The 18,781-nt window shown below is 41.5% G+C and overlaps 1 protein-coding gene across 1 annotated transcript; it reads right to left on the bottom strand.

The window, feature by feature from the left end:
• Positions 1-7,449: 7,449 nt before the first annotated feature.
• On the bottom strand, positions 7,450-16,996 carry LOC136572531 (toll-like receptor 1). The gene is made up of 3 exons (XM_066573191.1): positions 16,927-16,996; positions 16,593-16,770; positions 7,450-10,349 (listed from the first exon to the last, which is right to left on the bottom strand). The coding sequence occupies exon 3, from the start codon at positions 10,304-10,306 to the stop codon at positions 7,922-7,924; it is 2,385 nt and encodes a 794-aa protein (XP_066429288.1). The 5' UTR covers positions 10,307-10,349; positions 16,593-16,770; positions 16,927-16,996; the 3' UTR covers positions 7,450-7,921.
• Positions 16,997-18,781: the final 1,785 nt, after the last annotated feature.

Below are 18,781 nucleotides of genomic sequence, written 5' to 3'. Positions count from 1 at the left end.
AATTCTCTGAAGATGTATTTAGAGTAGGTATTCAAGAACGCAGTAATAAACAAGCAAGATACAGTAATGTAGAATTGATGGTACTCTGACTTCAATGCTGTCTCTTATTTTCCCGAAGATTGATTTACTAGACAATTTCCCCACTAGTAAATTCAGATGAAACAATTTAGTTAGATTCAACTGTAGGATTTTATGAAGCAGAGAGATGAGTGGCTGAATGACTAATCCTGGCTTTTGGTTTCATCGGGTAGAGATAACTCACTGTTAGATGAAGAAGGACCTCTGAAAGGATCTTCTGTGTTCTTTGCTGTAGGATGCCAAGGGAGCAGGTTGGTCACCACACTCAACCTTGGGAAATAAAAACTGCTAAACTACTCCTCCTCCCCGACTACGGAACTGCAACCTCTTCTCACTCCTGGCTGAGTGTCACTTCCTTTTATAATCTCTCTCTCTCCCACACTCTTGCATAGGGACCTCTATCTTTGCTTCCCACCCTTGGGCTCTGCAGCAGTATGATTAAACCTGACTGTCAGTCAATGAGAGACCAGCTGACATCAGGGTTGAGCTCTATTTTTCAGAGCAGAAGGGGAGACACAGGGTCTCACCCACAGATGGCACCTTATGGATCCAGGAACGGCAAGTGTACCGTGAATGTTCTGTAGGACCCGCTGGGCCACAACAGCGGATCTGGAAGACAGGTCACATTGTAACAAAGTAAAATTTTGAGGGATTCCAGAAAGTGTGTCCGCCTCTGAACTGATGTAATATCTAGAAAGCCTTATGAGAATACTACTGGCCGACTGTGCATTGCGCAACTTTATAATGGATAGAACACAGACTTTCTCACCCAAACTCCTGGCAGACCATCTACCAAGACAGGGCCTGGCCTAGGTCCATTTCTATCATATAAAAGAGAAATTGCTGGAGGCCACAAGAAAAATAAACCCATCACCTGCGCCATATCAATCATTATGTTTGTATACTAATCTGTCTGCAGCTACCTTAGCACAAAGGCGGTAATTACTCTTTGTAACCACGACGATTAGCAACAACAAAATTCTGTAGAAGTGGGGATTTCCAGTATGTCTCCTGATTACTTAGGACACCACCAGCTTTATTGTTAAATCTTTGTAAGATGAGATTAACCTTTTACGACAATGGAATGTAAACTTCTCCCTACCTACCAAAGACTCTACTCAACTCCCTTAACAGCTGACAGGAGAATGACGCAATGTGAAACCTCGTAAGCAAGTTCAACATTAACTGATCAACTTGCCCTGCTGCTGTTTTACTATGGAACATTACAACTCCGGAAACACCTGAGAACTTATACCCACAAACAAGTTATGCAGCTTTGGAAAAGCTGTTATACTTCTCCGCTCACTCACCGTGATGTGAAGGACTAATGATTGTTAACCCCTTCCTGTTATAGAATGTACAGTTTTTCTTAAAGACAGGGTGACCAAAAAAATTGCACTTCTGGTGGGGGGTTTTTTCGGACGACATTCACCATTCGGGGTAAATAATGCATTAGTTTGATAGATCAGACTTTTATGGACCCAGCGATACCAAATATGTATTTTTTTATTTTATTATTTAGATTCTTTTATCGTAAATATGGCAAAAGTTTTTTTTTTGTTTTTTTTAGCAATTAGTAAAAACTTTATTGATCTTATTTTTACTTTTTCTTTAACCCCACTAGGGGGCCACAACTTGCGATGCTTTGATCGCTCCTGCAGTATGATGTAATGCCATAGCCTTTCCAAAAGAAAACCAGCAAGCTCTAATACTTACCCTTCCCAAATCAGGAAAAAATCCAGATATTCCCCAAAATTTATCTCATTATTAAACATTAATATCAAAATGTATGCAAAAATAGACTGGCACCTCTAGACTGCCACCTATATTGCCATCACTAATTAAAGAAGATTAAGTTGGATTTGCGAAAGGCCTACAAGCACCAGATAATATTAGAAGGTTCTTAAATATTACACATTTTATGGAATTTAGGAAAATACCTGCAGTTCTGCTATCTTTAGACACTGAAAAAGCATTCAACCTCATGAACTGGTCATCAGCCTTGGAGAAAGTGGGCTTTGGAGAGCTCTTCTGTCAATGTATGTTTGCATTATATTCAAATCCCTTAGCCTGTGTTTTGGCAAATGGGGACCTGTCACGAAAATTTGACATCACAAATAGCACTAGACAGGGATGCCCAAAGTCTCCACTGATATTTATCTTATCCCTAAAACCCTTGGCCTAGGCTCAAAAGGGCCACTTACACAGGACGATTATCACTCAAAATTCGCTCAAAGGAACAAAATTTAGCAAATTGTCCAGTGTAAATGCAAAAAAATTGTCTACACCTATGTAAATGCTCACCGCTCATCGCTTCACTTTGAAGGTATAGTCTGAGTGAGAAGCCCGCGATCCAGCAGTGTTCTCTGCCTGTCTAAATGCTCTGCATGAGCGCTCACAACCTTACTGGTGATGTCAGCACTTGTGCAGTCGTTTAGATGACTGTTGCCCCGTCTAATTGGGACATTAGAGAAGACCCTTCAATCTAGGGAGTTCTGGTTGGAGATGGCACACATTTAATATCATTAGACGCAGACAATTTCATCCTGACATTAACAGGCCTCATAAACCTCCCTAGATAATGCTCTAGAGGTCATTAACGAGTTTGGTTAAATGTCATAATATAAAATACACAAAAATCACAGAATTTACCTGTGAATATTTCTAAAACAAACACTCTATTGTCTGGCAATTCGAAGGTAATAACCCCTTAGTGACTGTCCCATAGTGTTTTTACGTCCTGGCTTTGTGGGCTTTAATCCCCAGGGCTGTAAAAACATGGCCGCCCTGGGGATTAAAGCCGCGGGACTGTGGACATGACATCTCACTGCTGTCAGCTGCTAAAGGTAGCTGACAACCTGGAGATGTCATGGGGGGTCGCAATATGTTATCCAATGGATAACAGAAATCACATGAAAGTAAAAAAAAAGTGAAAAAAGTTAGTTTCAGCTCCCCTCAAGGATTGGATCCATAGGGACAGCTGAAACTACCCATCTCCATCACTCTGTGATGTCCCGCGGCGTTCTTGTCTTCTAGGACCTGACGCCGTCTGCTGCGCTTGCGTGCCAGAAATAAAACATTAGGCGCATGTGCAGAAGGGCGGGCAGCCACAGAGATTTAAAATCTCTCTGCTCCCAGCTAGCATGAGTAGCCGAGAGCAGAGAGATATCACTAGGAACCGCTGTAAGCAGTTCCCGGTCACATGATCGCTGTTATCCAATAGATAAAGGCTATCATGTAGAGTGAAAAAAAAAGTGTAAAAAAAAAAGGAAAAAAAGTTTAAGCTTTATCTCCCCTCACAGATCATATCCGTGAGGGAAGATGAAATTGTGCACCTAAGGCCCCCAGATTTATCCGCTGACCTTACCTTGGCTTCTGCGCACGTGTCTGTCCCCAAAATGGCGGACACATGCTCAAAAGCCACAGATTGCCGGGGTAATTTAAATTCTCCCTGCTCCTGCTTACCAAATGTAGCCGAGAGCCTGGAGATTTCACGGTGGGCCACGGTACGTGGTCCTTGTAACGTGATCGCCATTATCCCATGTATAACGGCGATCAGGTAAAAGTAAAAAAAAAGTTAAAGTTTCACCTCCCGTAATGGATCCGATCTGTGAGGGGAGGTGAAACTACTAACTTAAGGCCTCCGTCAATGTTCTCCGATGGGATCTTTATATGTGGACCTTGCCCCAGCTTCGGGAACATGCGCTTGTCGGCAAAATGGCGAATGCAAGCGCAGAAGCTGGGGAGGGCCTGGAATATTTAAAATTTCCTTGCTCCTGACTACTAATGGTAGCCAAGAGCCTGGAGCAGTGACCGAGGGCTGTGGTGAGAGGTCCCCGATCACATGATCGCCGTTATCCAATGGATAATGGTGATCATGTAAAAGTTTTAAAAAAAAGACATGAGAAAGAGTCGGGGAGCGCCTGGGAAATTTAAAATCTCCATGCTCCGGGCTACCAAAGCCTGGAGCAGTGACCAGTGGCCTCGTTGAGCGGTCCCTGGTCACTTGATAAAAAGGTAGCAATCTACCATTAGGCTGGTTTCACACAACTGGATAGAAATTGCGGCTTCCGCATGTGTTTGATTCGCGGTAATACACCGATCAAATGCATCTGATTACATAATTCTGCTTACATTAGCGGGCTGGTATTACATAATCCATTTTCAGAAAACAGGATGCAGCAGGTTCTATTTTACCGCGGATATCCACAATATAGAGCCCATTGTGCTCCATGGCCACATATACAACCGCAGCCCATACGCAACAACATTGTGTACCCGCATCACCGCTAAGCGACGGTGCGGGAAATACAAATAAAAAAAAGTGTACTGCGGATGACCGCCTGTGTGAGTGCGCAGTTATGCTGTATGCAGGGCCATGGCCGGGCTCACATCTAGGCTCCACTTACGGACGTGTGTGACCGGCATTATTCAGACCGCTACCTGTAATGCCTACGTAATTATAAGAAGTCCCCGGGAACGCTCACCTTCCTGCAGTTCCAGGAGCAGCTTGTTGAACTCTTTCTGTTTGAGACCGACACACCTCAGCAGGCGCCTCTTTTTACACCCCTATCCCTGACACTAAAATACAAAAAAGTGTTGGGTTTGCAGCAAGCATGGGAGAAGGAGGGATACCCAGTTTATTTGCCCCACATGCCCATCCCAAACAGGCCTCTGTATTTACCCCTGTTTTCAGACATACCACACAGTTTACATTGTTACTTTTATCTAAGATTTCTGAACACCAAAAACTGGAAGAGGATGATTATTTTTAGGGAGTAAATTATTTTTCTGCACAAGTGAGCAATGGAGCCTAGAATTTATTCAGTTCTGCCCTGAAATCCAGCAGGTGTTCCCTCCATTACAGGCCTAGCCATGTGTCCAGTAAGTAGATTGGGAATACAATGGGGGTATTCCTGAACACATGACAAACTGAGGTATCCATTTTAGGGTGCAAGTCTTCATTTATATGTGTGCTGTACAAGAAAACTTTTTAAAAGGACACAATTGCAAAAAAATGAGGATTGTAATTTTTTCCATCTGTTTTGCTTAGACACATTCAAAAAATGTCTGAAACAGCTTCAGCAAAATATGAAATTTAGTTTTTTTTCTCCTCTAAATTGCATTAACTCCTGGAAAGAAACTGTGGGGTCAAAATACTCATGACACACGTCAATGAATGCGTTAAGATGTTTATTTTTTTAATGGGGTCAGTTGTGGGGGTATCTATCATTCTGATAACTATGAGCCTTTGTAATCTTTGCTTGGTGTTGGAAAACAAAATGCTCCTCAAAATGTTAATTAATGTTAAATTTGTATGTCTCCTAAATGGTTAAAAAAAAACTAAAGTTTTACCAATGTGCTTCCAGAATAAAGTAAACAGCTGGAAATATATATCTCATAAAAATTTTGTACAGTATATTTGGACATATTTGACATATTGCAGTTGAAAATGTGAAAATAATTTTCAAAAATTTCCCAATTTTGGCGCTTTTAATAAATATACACAAATTCTATTGGTCTATGTTTACCACCTAAATGAAGTACAATATGTGGTGAAAAAACAATGTCAGAATTACTTGGATATGCAAAACTTTTATGAAGTTATTCTATGTTAAAGTGACACGTCAGATTTACAAAATTTGGCTTTGTCATTAAGGCGCAAATAGGCTTTGTCCCTAAGGGGTTAAATATCTAGGCACAATAATAACTGCATTGCATAAAAACCTCTATCAACATAATTTTGTACCTATGCTTAAGATATTGCAGGAGGAATCTCAGCAACCATCTAAATTCGAAATATCGTGGTTGGGAAGAGTAGCTGCTTTTAAAATGCTTCTAGTGCCAAAATTATTATATCGACTTTTGTACTCTTCCTATGGAGCCACCTAGACGTTTGTTTATAGCTCCAAATCGGATATTAAGCCATTTAATTTAGGCGTAATACAAACCTGGCCTAGTTGATGAAATGCCTACATAAGACAGATGGTAGGAGGTTTGGCCCTCCCGGATATCCACGATTATTACTTGGTTACATATGTTTCCCAACTAGCCTCATAGTGGAAGTCCAAGACACAGAAACATTGGGTCATTGGGTCCATATAGAGTTACCTAGCATCTCTGGTTTCAACTAAATCCCTACTTTTAATTCCTTTATGGAACTTACATCTACCTTCCTGCCTCTCTACATTAATTAATATATCTTTAAAGATGTGGAAGATGTTTCATGATCATGCAAAGCCCAGCTGTATCCTCTACTTCAGCACGCGGTTCCTTACTTGAATATCTCTAAGTGATCCTCATTGGGTATTTTTACCTTGGCACAATTATTACAAAGTGAGTCTCTCAGACCTTTTGGACAACTAGTATCTCAAGGCTCTGTCCTAGGCCCAGTGTGGTTCAACATTTTATGCTCACAAACCTTCACTACTTCAAGGTAATCCGAATATATTCAAAGTGGTTTCCAGAGGCACCAAAGGGTTAAAACCAATATAGAACGTGAAGCCTTTCAAAAAATATATCCAATGAGGGAATTGAAGAGGGAGCTAGCCCAAATATTTTGTGACAAAGAATGGAAACAAGCTTTTTATCTGACACAGAAAGCATTTAAGTGTAGCTCATAGTTGGAGACATTACCAAAAATAACATTACAGTGGTATTATATACCAGTTCGTCTGGTCCATATGTACCCCAACCGCATGACCACCTGCTGGAGGAATTGTGGTGGTAGGGGAAAACTATATTGAAGAGTTGCCCTATACTTCAACAATAAAGGGACTCCATGTTCCAGATGCTATATTCCTTGGTGGGATGTGTGATTCAGAAAATCCCATCCGTGGCAGTTTAGAACATTGATTACACGCAATCCCACTGAAATTTCGAATTTGTGAATGGAAAATGTTGGCATTATATGAGTTGGTTATATTTCAACACTGAAAAAGTGTGCATGTCCCTAATTTAGGAGAAACTATAGCCTTGATTAATCAGACTTATGTTTACAAGAAAATGCCCGTGAGCAATACCTTTCCACTTTCTAAATTTTACACATGTGGGGAATCTGGTCGTCTGGCTCATTAAACATAAATAGAGATGAGCGAGCATATTCGCTAAGCAAACTACTCGAGCGAGTAGTGCCTTATGCAAGTACCTGCCCGCTCGTCTCTAAAGATTCGGGTGCCGGCAGGGGGAGAGTGGTGAGTTGCGGGAGTGAGCAGGGGGTAGCCCTGTATAAACCCTCACTCTCATGAAATGCCCAGAAACCACCCTATTAAGATGATAGAGACTTGAATTATTTCCATTTTACCTGGTACCTATTTTTTCTGTTTGTATTCCTCTTTTTTTTCTCTGGTATACGTGAAAATAGTCAAACAGTCAAAAAAACAGGAAATTTTAATGAAAAAGTGTAATATTTATTGCAATGCATGAAAAGCACAAAGTGACAGAAGTCCTAAAAACTTTTTGACTCTAGATTTAATCTTAGTATTTACAGATCTGCAAGGCACCAAAACACATCCTAAATATAGTCTAAAACTGTATAAAAATAATTTAAAATTTGAAAAATGGAACAGATTATCTTATATTTCTAAGGATAGATTCCAATGGACCATTGGATGACAACTATAGTACATTTGCTGGCAATAGAGTAACAAGTTGGTTGGTGGCATAGGCAGGCAATGGTGAAAAATAAAATAATAGTCTGTTTTGTGCCCCTGGTCTAATTTTCAGTCTGAAGGTCTAAAAAAAAGATGCCAAACACATTTTGACTGGAAACAGCGCCATTGTTTTCCACTGGCTGTGGCTGGTATTGCAGTTGAGTTCCATTTAGGTGAATCTAGCCAATCATTCATGCACTTACACTTGGGACAGAAACAGAGCTTTCCTGTTCTAAGTCAGACAAATTGATGCTTATAGCTGCCCTTAAATTAGCCCAGAAAAGAGCGTGCTTACTTTTTTCCTTTGGCCATTCCAAATAGGTTCTTTGTTTCATGAGAGCTTTTAATTTGAAATATCGTGAAGGAATAAGATATTGTGGGATGGGTTCCAGCAAAATAAGGATAAGGTTGTCTGTGTTTTCAGAATAAAGTTTGTGATGAGCGAAATACAGTTCATAATGACACCACTCGCTCTGAACAAAGTGTGGGGACAACACAAAGATTGACTTGTAGCTATTATCAATACAGTTTATGATGTTTTCTACTATGCTTTTCCCTGGGGTGAAATTTCTCTCGTGCTGACAAATACGTATATTTTTCATGCTCTCAATACTGGGCAGCAAGATATTCTTCACCCAAGATGCATCATTTTCATTATAGGAAATAAAAGCGTGGAAGGAGAAATCTTTCTGGAGTTCCTGGTATCCGTTCTTGGAATTCCTAGTCCTCTGCTTCGTCCTTATTAATTGCCCGGCCATTTTTAAGAACCAAGGTACATCAAAATACTTACACAAACCAAAAACTAGGAAAAGACCAACTATTATTGGTATAACAATAACTGGAACCATCATAAAAACATTGCAATATATCTCAGGCAGGTAGAAATCCTTCAAACTGACCCCTTTTAATTCATCGGGTCTTTCGCAAACATAGTTATCTGGCCAACCAATAAATGTTCCTGGAGACTTTGTTCTCTCGTTTATGAAATTTTTTATCTCACAGAAGCAATGGAACGGATTGTTTCCAATGTTAATTTGTTTTAAACCCGAGCAATTTTTGAGAGACTCAGGGGATGGATATGGAAGCTGATTGTACTCAACACTTATCATCACAAGTTGGGGAAATAATGTGCAGTCTGGTAGATCGGAAAGTCTATTATATCCAAGGTCAAGGTGTTTCAAATTTGTCAAATTAGTTATTTCCACTTGGACATCTGATATATCATTGTTATGTAAATTAACGGTTGTGACATTTTTTGGTAAACACTGAAATACAGAGTTGGGCAATGAACAAGATGCCATCTCCAACGTTTCTATGCTTGGTGACCAGTGGCAATCTTCTTCACTGTAAGCAAGAGGATTTTGGCTAATGTCTAGATATTGTAAGGATGTCATCTTCTCCGTCATAAGGCTTACTTCAGACAACCTTTGCAATTTATTTCTTGCCAGTTTAAAAGTTTTCAACTTAGTGAGTGTCAAACAGTTCTGAAAAATATCATCTGTGACTGCATTATGGGAAAAGTCTATGTTCTCAAAGGTGCTAGTATTCGAAGGACAGGTCATAAAAAGTAAATTGGCATTGTTAATTGTTAGATTCTTGATGTTCATTTCAGAGAACAGCTGGTACAAGTTCAATTGATTGAATATAAATACTTCAATTGTAACCTGTTTAATTAAGAGTTCTTTCATAGAAGTTTTAGAATAGTCAAATGTTATGTTGAAGATAAATTCCTGTATTGTGAGATTATATATGTGAAGGCTCTCCAGAGATGAGTGCCATATTTTCTGAAGAATGTTGACAAGATTTACCCACGGTAAGCCAAGGTTCCTCATGGTTAAATGAGTAACCCGAGAGTTGTTAACTATTGCCGAAATATATTTATCGTAGAATTGTCTTCCGTCCCATTTTCCAAAATTGGATAGTTTCAAAATCTTTGAGGTGTTGACAGCATCAAAAAGTACATTGAAAATGTCTTTTTGATCAGATAGTGTAGAAAGGTGTAAGCAGTTTGTATTTAACACCAGTAGGCTAGAATTTTCATATTCATATAAACCATTTAACTCAATAAATACCTCATGCAAATGTAAGTGGGAAACAGATTCCAAATCTGATTTAGAAATATTGGCTGCACCAAGACCTAAATATTCCAGCCGTAGAAGATTTGTGAAGTTTCTACAGGGTGACATTGTTGTGAAGTTGTTGGAGGAAATGTCCAGATGACGTAGGTTATCTGGAAAAGTGCTAGATATTTTTTCAAGTCGGTTGTTGGATAAATCCAAATATTCCAGATGAAGATTAGAATCAAAAACATCAGAGTATATGTCGGTGATTTGGTTATAAGACAGAATGAGGACTTTGAGATATTTCAAATCGCTGAAGTCTGTGGTTTCCAGTTTTTCAATGTAATTGTGTGATAGATCCAGTACAGTAGTATTTGAGGATACATTCATTGGCACACTAGTCAGTGACTCATAAGAGTAATTAGAAATAACCTCATTACTCCCAATGACTGAATATGCATTACACAGAGTGGGCATGAAGACAGCAGCTAGGCTGAGAATGAAGAGGGTAGACATAGTCCACAAATATCCAAGTTTACTCCTTGAGTCTGCTTTTAACCTACAAATTAGATAAATAGAATTAGTAATTAGTAATTTTGACAGTAATTATCCAATTAATAACTACAATACAGAATAAGCAACAGTACTTCTTGTATATTTTCTCAAAAAGTGTTCATCGTGCTTATGCTTTTAAATAAATGGGGTCTCCAGATTTGTAATACACAGTTATTATAACAGTACTGTCCCTCTCATCTGCCCCTTTTTCAATTCATAATAATAAACTTTATTTGTATAGCACCAACATATTCCGCAGCGCTTACATAGACACGGGGAATACAGAAAGACAAAAGTACAAAAATTACAGAACCACGGTTACATAGTAATCAGTTGATGGAAATAATAGGGGTGAGGGTCCTGCTCCAACGAGCTTACATACTACAAGTAATGGGGGGATACAAAAGGTAAAGGGGCTGGAGATGTGCACGGTATGGCGAGGTGGACAGTTGAGGGATTCTATACACATAGACAATGATCAGACGTTTCGCCGTGTGACGGCAGAATCAGTATGACTGCAGGAGCCGTTTATGATGGCTAGCAGGGATTGCAGTCAGTAGGTCAGGGAGCATGTTATCAGGCAGAGTACAGAGGGGTTTGTTTAGGGAATGCGGTATGCCTCCCTGAAGAGGTGCGTTTTTAGAGCTCGCCTAAAGTTTTTCTGAGTCCTGGATTGCCCGGGTAGCCTTTGGTAGTGCGTTCCAGGGGACCGGTGCTGCTCTGGAGATGTCTTGGAGGCGGGAATGAGAAGTTCGAGTTAGAGGGGCGTGCATTTTAGTTTCGTTAGCAGAGCGGAGAGCCCGGGCTGGGTGATGGATTGAGATGAGGGAGGCAATATAGGGGGGCGCTGCACTGTGAAGGGCTTTGTGGATGAAGGTAGCGAGTTTAAATTGAATTCTGTATTTAACAGTGCAGTGAATGGCACAGGGCAGAGGGGTCTGAGTAGCGGTTGGACAGGAAGATGAGCCTGGCTGCTGCATTCAGGATGGATTGGAGGGGGTAGAGTCTGGTGCAGGGGAGGCCGATCAGCAACGAGTTGCAATAATCGAGCCGACAGTGGATGAGGGCAATAATAAGTGGTTTTAGCGTGGTGAGAAAAGAGCGGATTTTTGCAATGTTCTTGAGGTGCAGCTGACATGTTCAGGCAAGAGATTGGATGTAGGGGCTAAATGAGAGATCGGAGTCGAATATGACCCCAAGGCAGCGGGCATGTTGTCTAGGAGTTATGGTGGAGCAACACGCTGAGATGGAGATGTCAGGATGAGGTCGGTTAGTGGAGGGTGGAAATACCAGCCGGTTAGTTTTAGAGAGGTTTAGTTTTAGGTAGAGAGAGGACATGGTGTTAGAGACAGCGGACAGACAGTCGGTGATGTTTTGGAGGAAAGGTGCAGAGATCTCACGGGAAGAGGTGTATAGCTGGGTGTCATCAGCGTACAGGTGGTATTGGAGGCCAAATCTCCTGATGGTTTGTCCAATGGGGGCTGTGTAGAAAGATAAAGGAGGGGGCCGAGGACCGAGCCCTGGGGGACGCCAACAGCAAGGGGAAGATCAGGGGAGGTAGAGCCAGCAAAGCAGATATTGTCTGTAGGTTGACAAGAAGGGGGTGTAGAGGAGAGAAAAATAACATATGACTGCAGCTTTACACTACACACAGGGTTTGCTTGTAGTCTGTAAATGTGAAAACACCTAGACCTGTAAAGGAGCTGCATATACAAAACTGTATGATATCTTTAAAGGGGGTTTCCCGTTAAATAAAATACAAGCTTAAAATTGAGTAAAGTCAGAGGAAAGAAATCTATAATATCGTACTCCAGCAGCTCCCTGTCCAGTGCTGGGCCCCCGATGCCTGCCGCTCAAAACTCGAAAGAGGCGGTCACATGCCACACATTGTAAATGTGACTGCTCAACCAATCACAAGCTTCAGTGTAGAATATGCCATGGCAACTGAAGCCTGTAATTGGCTAAGTACATGTACATGTAACTGCTCACTGGCTGCTTCCAGGTCCTGAGCAGCAGGCAGTGGGGCTACAGCGTTCCACTGGATTTCTATATTTATTTTACACCATTTTAAGCCTGTAAAAATATTTAGTCCCAGAAAACCTCTCTAGTCAATGTTATAGCATTTTTGCATGCATGGCCACTCTACTCTAGACATAATTATTAACCCTTAATCCTCTATTGGCCCGTTAATGTCTGCTAATGTGCCTGTTTTTTACAGCTGCATGTAACCTGATCCTTCAGTGATCTGATCTATCTAGATATGGATTTTAGGCTGTAAACATAATATCGGTCTCAGACCGATATCACATTTGTATACACGTAATTTTCAGAGAAAAACACTTTCCATTGCGGTGCATGCAGTCTTCATGCATGTGAAACTCCCATGTAATTTCAATAGAAAAAATTAAAAATCGCACTCGCATGAAAATTGCATTTGCATACTTATGTGATGGGGTTTTTGTGAAAGATCAGAGAGAGAAGAAGCATCAGCTTATAAGTGTTGAAAAAGGCATTTTCTTTGATAACATATACTACAACGTTTCTTACAATCGCTTGTATGGTACCATTGATTTATGTAAAGTTTGTTGAAATGACAGCGGCCTTTTAAAGTTTAGAAAATCACACCTATTTACGAAATGACATAAAGATGGGATACAGCTTGTAGACTAACTTCCAAAGGGGTCTACTATTATGGATGTATATTACACAACACTTCTGGATGAATTAAAGGAAGCGCTGAAGTCAAAGACTCCCGAAAAGTTGACCCAAGGTGTTGTGTTCTTGCATAACAATGCCTCGTCCCACACAGCGGCCATCACACAGAGCAAACTGGATGACCTGGGCCAAGATCGCCTCCCTATTTGTCTGATCTGGCACCCTCCAGCTACCATCTGTTTTCTAACATGAAAAACGTTTGGTACGGTGTTGGCCAGTAGAACAAAATGTGATTGTTCCCAGCAGGAGAAACCAAGTAATCTTGTAGATATGATACCTTTTAATGGCTAACAAAAATACATGATGTTATAACAAGCTTTCGAACCTACTCAGGGTTTTTCCTCAGGCATAAAGAAATAGATCCGAAGAGGCATGCATATATACACACACATACCTATGACAAGGCACAGACATGGATGTGATTAATTTGCAACACCACAGTGAGAAGTGTATTCATATACGAGGGGACTATGTAGAATAACTGTGAAAATATCAATTTTTTTGTGGTCAAAGCCAAGGACTTTTCAGCATCTCCTCATATGTATTGTCATTCCTTAATATACAAGTTAACAGCCAATAATATACCGCCATGCCAGTCATGATTTTTACTTGTAAGGAGCCGCACTTTAAAGTTGTCAGTTCTTTGACTAATATAAGCCATTGGTAATGGCTGTTACTATTCTGCACAGAGAGGTAATCTAGATTTTACATATTATATTTATAATATGCAAAAGTAAAGTATAACATGTATTATAGTAATTGTGAAACCAGACATGCAGTATTTCTCACTTCTGTTTAGCCATTAAGCAATTCGTTTCCAGCCTGTGATCCTCCAGATATTGTGAAACTACTACAACCCTTATCACGCTCTGACAACTGCGTTGTGCTGGAGAGTCACAACATGGAGACCTCTTCTCTATGCCCACAGTAGCATGTTTTCACTTTTTATACTATTGCAAACTGGACATAGCTCTTGCCACTTGGGTCATGCTATGCCCTTAATGTTCTTTGTATATCTCTACCATATGTTTCTGTGTCAAAGGTGCCTTATGAAAAAAATAAGAGGAACAGATTCCATTAGTGGGCAGGGCGGCTCCGGTTGGTTTATAACACAAATCAAAGTATGTTATGCTGCTGTTTGTGCCAACCAAAACTGTGCATGAAAAAAAAATGACCTGCATAGTAATTCATACCTGTTTTTAACAGAAATAACATACTAAGGTATATACAGAGGGTGAATAAAATATGGAAACACTGTACGAAATGCATGGGATTTTACTCATTAGCACTGAGCTGCCCTTTCGACCCCTGCTTGACTGAGAGCTTTCTTGCCAAATTTGTGTTTACTTCACCTCTTGCCCTGCTCTGGGTGGTTTGGGGAGCCAGCTGGTAATAGTAGCTGACTGGCTCAAATCTCTGACCAATGGAACCTTGTTGCTCGGGCAGATATTCACTTCTGCCCAGGAGCATCTGTGTCACCTCCACTTAAAATTGATCTCTACATGTCATATTGAAATGTGATGTATAATCCCATGCAATTTAAGGCAGTGTTTCTCAACTCCAGTCCTCAAGGACCCCCAACAGGTCATGTTTTCAGGATTTCCTCAGTATTGCACAGGCGATTTAATTATCGTCAGCACCTCTGACATTGCCACAGGTGTTCTTACCATAGGATATCCTGAAAACATGACCTGTTGGGGTGCCTTGAGGACTGGAGTTGAGAAACACTGACTTAAAGCATGCATTTCATACTGTGTTTCCATTATTTGTCTACACCCTGTAGGATAGAACTGGATTGAGTGAATATTGCCATACACCCTGGTAAGGTCTGTCTGCATTATGCTTTCGAAGAGATGAACATCAATATTTAACCCCGCCTCACATGGGTGCGTTTGCTCATACAGAATTTGCATGTGCAATACGCAGAGAATAGGCCCCATTGATTTTAATGGGTTCGATCACATTTGCATATTTTTTCTGTGCATTTCGGTCGCGCATAAAAAAAACTGCAGCATGCTCCATTTTCCAGTGCATTTGCACATCAAAATTCCCTACAGAAGTCAATGGGGATGCGCAAATGTGCACAAAAGTGTCTAGGAGATAGGTGAAACACTGCACAGGCAAAAGAACACATCTGGAACTCATTAGACTATTTAGCCATTTCAATCGGTGTATATTTTTCTGCTGCACGCAAATGCATATGGCCTTGTGGGTGGAAAAAGTACAGAAAAATACTGCAATGGGCACGCAAAAAAGCATTGTTCGTTCCACAAAGCCGCTGCAGTCTTGTGTGTGCAAATATGCATACGCCCATGTGACGTTGGCCTTAGTTAAGGTACCAATCAATAGTGTCAAAGGCATTACTGAATTACAAATCCAATCAATATGTTCACATAACTCATCTGGTTTTAGGTCATGTTCACACATTGCGGATTCTGTTAGGATTTCGGGCGGCTGCACACGGGTGTATTTGCAGCCACAAAATCTGCACACAGAATACGCAGCAAATAGAACTGTGTTTTTGCGTGCGCATTTAGTGGGGGGAAAAACGCAACATGCTTGCAATTGCGCACCAAAGGCACCCATCTGCACAAAATGCCTGATTTTGCACGGAAAATTGAAAACACCCGGGACTACACCAACATGGTGCAGCCGGGACAACGCCAATGTGAGTCTAGAAGTACAGTAAAAAGCGCCAAGAAGGCCACGCAATAGCACACGGCCGTACACCCTGCATATATATCATGGTATCATGAGCGTATATGCGCTTACACCCATGTGCGGCCGCCCTTAGGCATGTACAGAACAATGCATGTGAAGAGAGTATTTTATGCCCCAGTCACATGCTGTAGAAAAAAACGTAATAATGACCGCATTGCAGATTTTATAATCCACATCATGCTTAACTGTAATGCTGATTCCATAATGAAAAGCAATAGGTTAGACTTTCAGTTTTTTTGGTCCGGGAGAACAGTGCAGGCTGCAGCATTAGGCTGGGTTCACACGGGGCGGATTACCGTTGGAAATCTCGCGGTTTGGCCGCAGCAAAAACCGAGAGATTTCCACCGGGAGAACCGCCGCGGAAAAACCCGCGGCGGCTTTGAAGTGGCCCGGCCGCTTTCTCTTCCGCTGCGGTCGGCGCTCCCATAAAGGAGAGCGCGGCCGCAGCAGAAAGAAAGAATAAATAGACATGCTGCATATTTGAAAGCCGCGGCTGCGGCCACCACAGCCGCGGCTGCGGCCACCACAGCCGCGGTTCCTGCCTGACTTACCGCAGCAGATTGGCCGTCCCGTGTGGACGAGATTTCTGAGAAATCTCGTCCACATGGCTGGCTAATCCCGAGATTAGTGGCCGCAGGCAGAATTGCCGCGGCGAAATTCCGCGCGGAATTTCCGCGGCAAATCCGCCCTGTGTGAACCCAGCCTTAGCTTTCCGTCCAAAAACAGAGCAGAGAGACAGAAACTCTGAACTGAGCCGTAACGCAGGTGTGAATGTAGCCTTAGCGCCGCTGAACTGCAGATATGCACATACCTTTCCAATCCAGTAATCAGAGTCTCAGTTGCAGATTTGTGCCGTGGATAGGACTTCGCATTCTTTACAGAGCAGTGCAAATCCTCACTGCAAGCACAGTCTGTGATCTCATTCAGGAAACAGGTTCTGCTGGATACCAACCTTCAATGCCTTACACAAGTGTGCCACCCTGCAGCCTCTATACGGGAAGGCAAATGCAAATTAGTTGGGTTAGAAAGGGATCGCGGTGTACCGACCAGGGGGGGGGGGAATAACATACTCCACAATAAACTGCACTCAATGAGAGACGCAAATAATGACCATCCACTAAACGATGGCGCATAGACATACTCACAAGGGTCGGAGACGGCTATGAACACTGGCAGCAGCGGGGTGTTATGCAGCGGAGCAGTGATCTGTGCCAAATACAGCAGAGCAGGAAGCACGAGGACTTGTATATACAGCATGTGCAGCTGCCTGGCACTGGGAGGTCATTAGGTGACTGTCACATTGAAACAGAAAAGTTTCATCATTTGGAAGCAATGTGTTTGCTAAGGCCGGTTTCACATCTGCGCTGGATACTTAGTTCAGAGGTTCCGTCATAGAGCCGGCACAAAATACTGGAAACAAAACCACTGTATGCAACGCTTTTTCATCCGGTAAAATGAGGGACAGCTGAGCAGAACCCAAACGAACTCCGTTATAATCAATTGGGTCCGCTCGGAGCTGTTCGGTTCTGTCGTTTGATGGATCCCGTTTGGCCAGGGGATTCTCCTTTCCTGCTCCCGTAAAGGGGCAAGAAAATGGTACCCTCGATGTAGATGTGAAAGTAGCCCTAATATACTGTAATTCTGGAGTATATTGTAGCCAGGTGTAGTCAGAATTAGCAAAGGTTAGCTGTCTGCGCTTCCACCCGTCAAGGGGACATAGCTTGCCAGGAGGAGCTATGGCCATCACGGACTGACACATTTATGTATAATTTATGACAGAAACTGGCTTATACCAGAAATGTACAGCAGGTCGGACCTGGCATATATTTCCATATAGGTTCCGTGGAGGTGCCGAGATGTACGTAAGACATGGAGAGGTGCACCCCTTTCATGTATTAGGTCTATCATGTGCTGGGGAAGTCATATTTGGTACTAAACTATCAAACACTCGCAAACAGTGCATAACTATTCAATTGTAAATGAGGAGGTGCAAGTAAACAGTTATGGGATTATCCTGGAGCAAGTAAAAACAAGACAATAATAGGAAACTGTATAAAACAATAAAGTAGGACTTATTTAACCCCTTAAGGACCAGGCTGTTTTGTACCTTAAGGACCAGATACTTTTTAGGGATTTTACCCATGTGGTGGTTTTACTGCCCTATTTTTTTTCCTTTAGCTATCAAAATTACTTTTGCTGCGTTTTTTCCTTGACATATAGGACTATTTTTTTAAATGTCTTTTTCAATGACTTTTTTCCCGTTTTTTAGTTTTATTGGGGTAAATAGCTTAAAAAAGGTCTTTTTTAACATTTCTAGTTATTTTTTTTTTCATTAGTATTTTTACACTAAAATAAAGTATGGGAAGGGATTCCTCATTTTGTTTTGAGAGTTTTGATATATAGTATGTGTGGTTTTGGATTACAGGGCGTTTATAGCGTCGTTTTAGGTTGGTATCGGTTTTGGGTTACTTTGCTTCTTATGTATGTATTGTTGTTTTATTCTGGAATTTTGTCTTACTGGTGTATGTAATTATGTTTTTTACCATCTATGTACCCTATGACGTCATGTAAGACCCCTGGGGGACATTCACATGTTTTTTTTATTTGACATTTTTCCACTGTAGCTGGGGCATCCATAGGAGCCCCAGTTACAAGGGAAAACAACCCCTGCCGTAACAGTCACTGGCAGAGCTGGCCAGGGTCTAGTATGACCCTCCAGCTCTGCTGTAGCAGGGAACCCCTGGGTTCATCCCCTGCTTGCCAGCACTGCCGCTCTAGTGTTTCCTGCCAGAATTTGTTTATTGTTCTGCAGGATTGACATTATGTCGACACACATGACTGCTGGAGCCAATCACTGATCTCATTGCTATAACCCTGGACTACCCCTGTATTATACAAGTGCGTTGAGTTAAAGACAGAGCACTTTACACATCTATGTGATACTCTCTTTATAAGGTGACCAGATTTTCCCAGGGTCAAAGTGGGACAGAGGGGTGTGGT

Source organism: Eleutherodactylus coqui, chromosome 7 (assembly GCF_035609145.1).
Source record: "Eleutherodactylus coqui strain aEleCoq1 chromosome 7, aEleCoq1.hap1, whole genome shotgun sequence".
Taxonomy (NCBI): domain Eukaryota; kingdom Metazoa; phylum Chordata; class Amphibia; order Anura; family Eleutherodactylidae; genus Eleutherodactylus; species Eleutherodactylus coqui.
Note: the sequence above shows the minus strand (reverse complement) of the source record. Positions and strands in the feature narration are given on the sequence as shown.

Coding starts and splice junctions, on each gene's coding strand:
- LOC136572531 (XM_066573191.1), bottom strand. CDS start 10,306: ATGTCTACCCTCTTCATTCTCAGCCTAGCTGCTGTCTTCATGCCCACT.